We start from the raw sequence: 10,000 nt of genomic DNA on the forward strand, positions 1-10,000 counted from the left end.
TCCTCTGTGATATACAACAGACAGGAACACATTACTGGCCTTCATGTTGCTCTGTGAAATACAACAGACAGGAACACATTACTGGCTTTCATGTTGCTCTGTGACATACAACAGACAGGAACACATTACTGGCCTCCATATTGCTCTGTGACATACAACAGACAGGAACACATTACTGGCCTTCATACTACTCTGTGACATACAACAGACAGGAACACATTACTGGCCTTCATATTACTCTGTGACAGACAACAGACAGGAACACATTACTGGCCTTCATATTCCTCTGTGATATACAACAGACAGGAACACATTACTGGCCTTCATACTACTCTGTGACAGACAACAGACAGGAACACATTACTGGCCTTCATATTACTCTGTGACAGACAACAGACAGGAACACATTACTGGCCTTCATATTACTCTGTGACATACAAAAGACAGGAACACATTACTGGCCTTCATACTACTCTGTGATATACAACAGACAGGAACACATTACTGGCCTTCATATTACTCTGTGACAGACAACAGACAGGAACACATTACTGGCCTTCATGTTGCTCTGTGACATACAACAGACAGGAACACATTACTGGCCTTCATGTTGCTCTGTGATATACAACAGACAGGAACACATTACTGGCCTTCATATTACTCTGTGACATACAACAGACAGGAACACATTACTGGCCTTCATATTACTCTGTGACATACAACAGACAGGAACACATTACTGGCCTTCATATTACTCTGTGACATACAACAGACAGGAACACATTACTGGCCTTCATGTTGCTCTGTGACATACAACAGACAGGAACACATTACTGGCTTTCATGTTGCTCTGTGACATACAACAGACAGGAACACATTACTGGCCTCCATATTGCTCTGTGACATACAACAGACAGGAACACATTACTGGCCTTCATACTACTCTGTGACATACAACAGACAGGAACACATTACTGGCCTTCATGTTGCTCCGTGAAATACAACAGACCGGAACACATTACTGGCTTTCATGTTGCTCTGTGACATATAATATACATAACACAGACAGGAACTTTCTTTTACTGGCCTTCATGTTTCTCTGTTACATTAAATAGACAGTAAATAGTTACCGGCCTTCATGTTTCTCTATCACATAACACAGTAAAAAGTTACTGGCCTTCATGTTTCTCTGTCACATAAATCAGACAATACAACACAATACAACACAACACAACACAACACAACACAACACAACACAATACAATACAATACAATACAATAAAATAATACTTTATTATCTCAAAATGAGAAATTAAGTTGTGGCTGACAATGCACACACACACACACACATACACACGCACACACACACACACACACACATACACACGCACACACACACACACACACATATATATATATATATATATAAATACACACACACACACATACACACACACACACACACACACACACACACACACACACACACACACACACACACGCGCACATATATATAATTCAAGAAACTCTTTTTCCTCTGCACCACTCCACACAATGAAAGCTGGAAAAAACTTTTTTAAGCTTAAAAAGCTTATTTATACATCACAATAAAAAGTTCAACACCAAGCCAGAATGTCTGATCTTTTGTTTCCACATTTTCGGCCCGCAGAAATATAGACGCTTGGTCTGTGTACCTTTGAGGAAGGCCTGCGGGCCCAAAATTTGGAAACAAAAGATGAGACATTCTGGCTTGTTTTCAAGAAGATACCAATGATAGTTGTAGCCGGTCTACTGGAGTGTAAACAAATAATATAAGTATTTCATTTTTTGAATGATAATACTGTCTTCTGCTTCATGTATACTTTGAAGTCATTTTACACTTATACTTTGTTATACTTATACTTATACTTAATACACACTCCAGTAGACCTGCTACAACTATCATTGCTATCTTCTTGAAAACAATGTGTGTGCCATCATTTCACACATCATCGGCAAAATAATGTGTTTGTGTGTGATCAGCAAAGTATAAGTGTAAAACGACTTCAAAAAGACACGAACCAACTAACCCTCTTGATTTCAATATTATATGCATGAAGCAGAAGACAGTATTATCATTCAAAAACTAAACAACCATGTTCTTACCGTCATTAACCAAACGGGGAAGGATCAAACCGAGGATCAAGCGGATTTATTTCCCTTTGACATGAAAACCAGGTCACGGAAAAGTGGGTCACTTTGTATCTTCTTTTTCATACAGGATGAGAGCGGGACAGATGTTAGGCACACATTTTTACCCTGGCTTAAACTATTTTTGTAAGCTGAACAAGGGTTAAACAGGAACAATCGTGCGATTCTACATTTTTCAGTACGAATGGGTGAAATCCAACGCGTAAGAAATTATACAAGAATCAGAAGACGAAGAGGGATTGGTGGTAGTCGGCCAGTAGATAACTCTTCAGGAGTCCGGCTTAAAAATTATATGCATGAGTACGTCGCTAAGAATGTTATAAAGTTGACTGTATGTCTGTTCGGGGGAGGGGGTGGGAGGAAGGGAATCTCTGGTTGCTAATTTTGCAGAGCACCGGACTTAATTGAGACCCTCGGAACACGGGTGCGAGTCTAGGCCGGAACAGGCAGGGGTCAACTGTATGCGTTGACTATAAGATACCTTCTCTATGACTCTTGCCCGTTTAACCGCCGTGGCATGTACAAGACCTCAGCCATTATGCCAGATGTCTGATTACACATAAACACGCACACACCAAGGTATAGCTCGACTCTTATGCTGCTAGCTTTCCACTGGGAGTAAGGCCCCCCCAAAAATAGGTGTGGTTACGGTAACATAGCCCAAAAAATAGGGTAGGTAGGTAGGCAATCACTTTTTTTTTTTTTAACTTTTTTTTCTAATGTGTACAAATTAAACCTACTTGACAGGGAAATAAGTGTGCGACTCGGGCGCTTTCGCTTTCATTGCGTTTTTTGCACTCGTTTTTTTTTGTTTTTTTGTGACAAATGTAATAAAAAGTTATAGGATCGGCCCCTAAAAATAGGGTAGGTCGGGTTACCGTAACCACACCTATCTTTTTTTTAAGGCCTAAACAACCCAGCAATTTGACGATAAAGTAAGGAATGAATCGCAATACCTAGCCTTACAGCAAGTGCGCAATTTCAGATCAAGTGGATGAGGGATGAATGTGTGCCTTTTCCATGTTTTATACAAAGAAACATTTATCAATTTTAGAAACTGGTGCGGCTTCTTGTCTGCATAAAAATGTTGCCCCTACAAGTATCTATAGTCCCCTTCCTTCGATATTTTAAAAATAAGATCAAGAAACAACCAGATCATGACCAGTGTGAATTAATCACATGACTGTCAAACCGGTCAAGGAATCCCGCTACAATAAAATAATCTGGGGATGCTCACTCACCCATTTTAATTCCTTCATCAGAACTGTTATAATTTACCCGGTACAAACGCATTGGACCATAGGGAGTTGTGCGTGTGTGTGTGTGTGTGTGTGTGTGTGTGTGTGTGTGTGTGTGTGTGTGTGTGCAAGTTAGTGTGAAGGTGTGTGTGTGTATGTGTGTGTGTGTGTGTGTGTGTGTGTGTGTGTGTGTGTGTGTGTGTAAGTTAGTGTGAATGTGTGTGTGTGTTTGTGTGTGTGTGTGTGTGTGTGTATGTGTGTGCGTGTGTGCGTGTGTGTATGTGAGTGGTTTCGTATGTGCTTTTATGCGTGTGTGTGTGGGTGGGTGTGTCTGGGAGTGCGTGTGTGTGCATGTTTGCATATTTGTCTGGGTGTGCCTATGTTGGTTTGTGCGTGCGTGCGCGCGTGCACCCATGCGTGTGTCTGTTTGTTTCAGAAGGTGAATGCGTGGGAGTTTCAGCCCATGAACAAAGAAGCAGAAGAAGACAAAACTTCGAGACAAAAATATATAGTACAAACGATACTGATTTAGCAGGGCTTACTGTCTGTTTTGGTTCGTAAGCTGGTTCGAGATGGGGCATTTTTGTTGGGTAAAAAAAATGTTACACTCACACAATGGGGGATGTGATGTTCCGTACCCATACGAAAAACATTTTCCTAAATATTCAAAAATACTATTCAGGAGCTAGGTAATTCCATCTTCAACTGTAAATGTGTTTATTCAAACAAAAGTTTAGTTTGGTGTGATCTGCAATATGACAGATCGTGTCTAAGTGTGTGGCTGTATGTGTATGCGTGAGTGTTGCAGTATTCTTTCGAGAAAGGTGGACAGAAAAGACAACACCAACAATCAGCAAGTCGCAGAAAGCGATGCAGGAACATTAAGTCAATCTGTGGGCGTAAAAGAATCAAACTAATTGCACTGAGTTTTGTTAAGGACAGATTTGACGCCAATAACTTAAATTGTCAGTAAGTACTGGTGTCACATGACTGATGTGAACCAGTTGATTGGCTAATGGCGATGCGCTAAAACTGTTAGCGCACTCTTGGAGTGCGCTAACTTTTCCACAGAGCGTATTCTTCCGCCCTTTGCCTAAGCGAGACTGTGCTCTCATCCTCAGAATTAATTAATGACATGTAGCTTATATTTTCCACAATACCAAAGGACCATAAATTCCCTGCTTCTCAATTAAAGCAGAAGTGGGGTTTTTTCTGACAGATTGCATGTGCCTGTGCCACAGTGCCACTGATCGAAAAACAGAAGCCGCTGCGTTTCATCTCATTTTCGCCGACTTGCATAGATTCTTCTCATATGCTGTGTCAGTGGCATGTAGCTTATCATCCACATTACCAAATGATGAGTTAGTATACAATTCCCAGCGGCTAACAGAAAACACAAGTGTTATTCCGATAACGTACACAGCATTTGGAAGACTGACTCGATCGACTCTGTCATACGTAACAGACTACACTGAAATACGACTGCATCAGTTCAGTAAATGAATGGTTTCCGAATTATTATTTCAAGGCAAGAACAATCGTAATCGAAAACGTGTAGGGTTCAGAACGTTCTTACCATATATAATACTTATTACCAGCCTGCCTCATTCGTGCAGACTCAGTGCAGACTGCAGTGGTTCGATTGCCCTAGCCTAGCAGACGACATAAACCCCGCTCAGCAAATTAACATGTTGGGCAAATGTGAACGAAAAAAACGATGGGGATATAATATGTGTAGGGTTCAGAGCATTCTTACCGTTCATATTTAGTATCAGACTCCCCGATGAGTGAAGATACAACACGAGAAATATGCCACATTTATTTTGAAAATGTGCTAACCGTCGAGTCCTTCGGGGGGTAGTCAATTCAAGGGAAGTCACTCCGCACAGTCAATCCGTCGAAGCTCGACTGGAGGTTTCGAATCACAAATAACGAAGAGCGGGACAGTCCTTTCTCCGAGTTCAAATGTGGTCTCTCTGAAAGATCATCACTGTTCAGCTTAACGCTACACTGGAATTTACCAACAGAAATTAAAATGCGTGTGACGAACACACGACACACTTGAGACACCCCACACAAAAGTAGATCTTACTGTACACGACCTGACCACACAGTTATGCCTATTCAAATGCGCGTAGCAAAATGTGCGTTTGGAATCTTCTTTTTTCTATGGCGGTACTGACAATATCGTTATTGAAACAATCCCAGTGCACTAAGGGATTTATAGAGCAAATCTCGAAAATAATTATTGAACTCAGCTCAGCGCTATGCGCTTCGTTCAATAATGAATTTTCTCGATTTGCTCTATTAATCACTTAGTGCACTGGGATGTCTCAATAACTTAAATTATCCCCCCCTCTGCTTCTTTCTCTCTGTAAACTTGTAGGGCTAGTTATTTTTCGGTAACTTACCCAACAACCAAAATCACTTACCCAACAACGGGCCTGAATCCTCGATAGCTCATGGATAGAGACTGTACACATTGTGGATCTACTTTTTGCGACTCAAAAGTTCAGAACACTCTAATGTACAAAATATACATTTCTGGAGCAAACAATACAACCATACCGCATTTAAACCAGCAACTACATACTTGAACACATGAATCTCCATGTAAAATCCATGAGTTTGGTTGTTTTCTGAATTCAGATCTGCCGTGCACAATCGTTTATCGCAAGCAAGATTCCAAGGAAAAGTAACTCTCATACTTTGTCTAGCGACACGAGTAGTTCCCCTTCCAGATTTCGGATGCACCGACAAGACTGCAATCCGACGGTCAGTTTTCAACAATATTTCATTTTATAAACAGATCACACGCAATCAATTGCAAACATTTAATCAACTTAAAGAACATGCAGCGGTTTCATACACTATGTTGCCCCAGAAAACTAAACTTCATACAGTTTTTAACGTTGGAACACGGGTGTAAAACTTCGTCTGCTAGTCACATTCGAAGAAAGAACATTTCCTGAGCGATACCAAAACATGAACAGAACACACACTATCTGCCTTTACCGCCACAGCAGAATGACAACATAACTGTGTACTTGATTTTAGTTCAAAACATGGAAACTAACAAGAAGTGTTAACAAAATTGAATGATTTGCACGGAACTATACAACCGCGCATTAATCGATCGCCTGCGCAGGTAGACTGGTTGGGTGAATATGATTCGATCAAACTTTCGCACAAAAACTCCTCTTTTCTTTGAATAACTGAAGAAAGGAGGGATAAAGAGGTTACATACCTCGTCTCAGTGATTATCAAAAATAATGGTCTCAGTTCGCGGTCATGAAAAAGCTCGCTGAAGCTCGCATTTTTCATGATCCGCAAACTTCGACCATTATTTTTGATAATCACTGAGACTCGGCATGTAACCTCTACGTATCGAACAAATTCAGACAATGTGTGGGGATATTATCTGGAAACAATCATTCTCATGTAAAGTTTCATAATTATCTGTTTTGTAGTTTTCTGGGAATTGCTCTGCACGTACGCACGCGCATGTACATGTACACACAGACACAAATAAATACATCCTCGCTTCCCTCTCAATTCCCAGTCTGCCGGAATACATTGAGCCAAATATTGACTGAATGTAGTCTATACATAAGACATCGACAGTCACAGAAGAATGAAAAGTAAGTTAGGAAATCCCGAGACCAAAACGTCAAAGCCGTAAAGCACGAACACAACAAAATAAGCATATGGATGTTTCGACAATGTTTATTGACGTAATTACACATCACTGATTTCATTTGATGAAGACGGAGTCGTTTGTCATAACAAAGCAATGCAGGATGGGATTTTCCAATGTCTCACGCTTAAAGGCACACTCCTTCTCTTGAAAACGGTTCGGCTGACCATCTCAGATCTGGCCAGGGTTATAACATGGGATAAGACCATCCCTCCACTTGGTCACATACAACAATTGAACAGCCGGGGTGCTCTTTGTTTACAGTGGCAATTTCTAAAGGATTGAATTTCGTAAAAGCTACCAGTGGCTTTTTAAGAAATTAATTCATAGCACAGGCAGTCAGGGTGCTGATATTTGTATGTGACCAAGTCGAGGAATAGTCTTATCCCCTGTAAAATCCTGACCAAATGGGAGCTAGCGGGCCGAACTGTTTTCACGAGGAGAAAAATGCCCTTAATCGCAGATCACACTGTTACAGCTGACTCGATGGCAGAACCGCCAGTGATGCGAGTTAGGTGCGGACGGATCCAGGCGTGAAAGCCTCGTCAGCAATGCCGTAGAGGGACACACTGTTGCTGGTCGCAGCGGCCACCACCAGGATAGGGCGAATCTCGGTCGTCTCGATGAACCTGGCAACACAGGTCACACAAACATCCCTTCATCAAATACAGCTGAACCTGCCTTAGCGACCACCTCTCGATACCGACCACTTGCCCATTGCGACCATCCCAAAGAATTCCCGACAGACTTTTGTTTGATTAAATTCATCTTTCCATAGCGACCACCTGGTGTGTCCTGAAATATATATATGTGTGTGTGTGTGTTTGTGTGTGTGTGTGTGTGTGTGTTTGTGTGTGTGTGTTTATGTGTGTGTGTGTGTGTGTGTGTTTGTGTGTGTGTGTGTGTGTGTGTGTTTGTTTGTGTGTGTGAGAAAGAGAGAGTGAATGTGTATTTGTGTGTGTGTCTGTGTCTGCGTGAGTTTGTGCGTGTGTGTATGTGTGCGAATACGAATACGAATACTTTATTATCTCATACAGAGAAATGTCGAGTGGGCATAGATCGTTCCATCGGTCCATCGATCCATAAAATCAATCCACCAACACATCAATCGACCAACAGAATGTGAACAGGAGCGTCAAACTCTGCCCTCCAATACTCACATCATGTCGGTGATGCCGATGTCGCCCATCTTGCCGGCGGCGTAGGAAGTCTGCCAGGTGGAGAGGGTGTCCCCCCTCCTGTGAATGCTGTGGAAGTAGGGCTGCAGGCAGCGCGCGTCGGGAGACAGCATGAACACGTACAGGATGCCTGAAGATCCGCCACCCATGAAGAGGACCGTCTTGCCGTCATACTCTCCCACTGCCTGGGCCGTCAGCTCAGGACCCTGTGAAAAATGAGGTTTGTTTTTCAAAGAGTGAGATGTAGAAATAGTATATCTGCAGTCATATGTTTTGTAAACCTACGTGTTGATATCAAAGTCTTAACTGATATGTCTACTAGCGGCGGGCGTCACGAGACAGCATCGGATGTTCGATTTGTCTTTTGATTTTTCGCCATCGTCTTTATTTCAGAGTCTCAAAGCATCGCTTCTCATCCCCTCCTCTCTTTTGACAAGATTTGATAGCTTGTTACAAGAGATGTCTTGTAATGATTCATTTGAATGCCTAGAACTTAAGTTTGAATTTGTCTTTTTTTAGGGCCAATAAGCCAAGTTGTCTGCAACAAAACAGGACAGGTTTGATTAGGATTGGGCTTCACGGAACAGTTTTCAAATTCACACGTGATTCCCGCCTTTCCCTTGCCTTACACAACAACCTAGACAGACTGCTACTTGATAAATGTAACCATACCAGACTAGGCGAGGTCGATTCTCCCTGCCTTATACTACAACCTAGAAAGACTGCTTCTTGGTAAATGGGACTGGGTGGCCGAGTGGTAACGCACTTGCGCTCAGAATCGAGAGGTTGCGTGTTCGACCCTGGGTCAGGCCGCTATTTTCTCCCCCCTTTCCTAACCTAGATGGTGGGTTCAAGTGCTAGTCTTTCGGATGAGACGAAAAACCGAGGTCCCTTCGTGTACACTATATTGGGGTGTGCACGTTAAAGATCCCACGATTGAAAAAAGGGTCTTCCCTGGCAAAATTGTATAGGCATAGATAAAAATGTCCATCAAATACCCGTGTGACTTGGAATAAAGGCCGCGAAAGGTGAATGCTCGCCTAACAGGCTTGAGGTTTGCTGGTCGATGTGAATGCGTTATTATATTGTGTGTAAAAAATGTTTGTTTGTCTGAGTGTCTGTCTGTAAAAAAATTCCATTTCACACAGCAGAAATTAATATGTAAAGCGCGGAGAGCACAGTTAATTGTGGTTCGCGCTATATAAGCTCACCATAATAATAATAATACCAGACTAGGCGAGGTCGATTCCCCCTGCCTTATACTACAACCTAGAAAGACTGCTTCTTGGTAAATGTTACCATAACAGACTAGGCGAGGCAGATTCCCCGTGCCTTATACTACAACCTAGAAAGACTGTTACTTGATAAAAAAAAAATGTAACCATACCAGACTAGGCGAGGTCGCTTCCTTGTCTGTCTGCGGTGTGTTGCCCTGCTTGCCGAAGGCCGTGTTGAAGACGCTGGAGAAGTATCTCTCCGTCTCAGTCTCCACGCTGTCCACCACCACTGTGGGCGTCTCAAAGTTGTTGGCGTCGCGGATACCGAACCCACGTCCACCGAAGGTAAAGACGTTCTCTATATTGCCGGCGTTGTTCTTGCCGTCCTCTGTGCTGACGAACAGTCGTCCTGGACATCGGCAACATGTCAAATGTAGGCACAGGAGAAACAGATTGACCCAGTGACATGTGCCTGGGTAA

At 42.4% G+C, this 10,000-nt stretch overlaps 2 protein-coding genes across 3 annotated transcripts in view; both read right to left on the reverse strand.

Moving 5' to 3' along the window:
- The window catches only part of LOC138956033 (mesenchyme-specific cell surface glycoprotein-like), a 15,261-nt gene extending 13,021 nt beyond the window's left edge, over window positions 1–2,240 (reverse strand). Inside the window, exon 1 of one of the 2 annotated variants that reach the window (XM_070327501.1) lies at window positions 2,146–2,240. The gene's annotated coding sequence lies outside the window, so the exon portion shown is untranslated. The remainder of the gene's footprint in view (window positions 1–2,145) is intronic. The other variant, XM_070327502.1, reaches the window with a different exon arrangement.
- Window positions 2,241–7,138: 4,898 nt separating this feature from the next.
- LOC138956031 (uncharacterized) overlaps window positions 7,139–10,000 on the reverse strand; it is a 15,429-nt gene continuing 12,567 nt past the window's right edge. Inside the window, exons 8-10 of the mRNA XM_070327499.1 lie at window positions 9,691–9,929; window positions 8,286–8,509; window positions 7,139–7,754 (exon numbers count right to left, since the gene is read on the reverse strand). Of these exons, the coding sequence (XP_070183600.1) occupies window positions 7,637–7,754; window positions 8,286–8,509; window positions 9,691–9,929 (581 nt within the window). The 3' untranslated portion in view covers window positions 7,139–7,636. The remainder of the gene's footprint in view (window positions 7,755–8,285; window positions 8,510–9,690; window positions 9,930–10,000) is intronic.

The sequence above is a fragment of the Littorina saxatilis genome, unplaced genomic scaffold (genome assembly GCF_037325665.1).
Source record: "Littorina saxatilis isolate snail1 unplaced genomic scaffold, US_GU_Lsax_2.0 scaffold_547, whole genome shotgun sequence".
Classification (NCBI taxonomy): Eukaryota; Metazoa; Mollusca; class Gastropoda; order Littorinimorpha; family Littorinidae; genus Littorina; species Littorina saxatilis.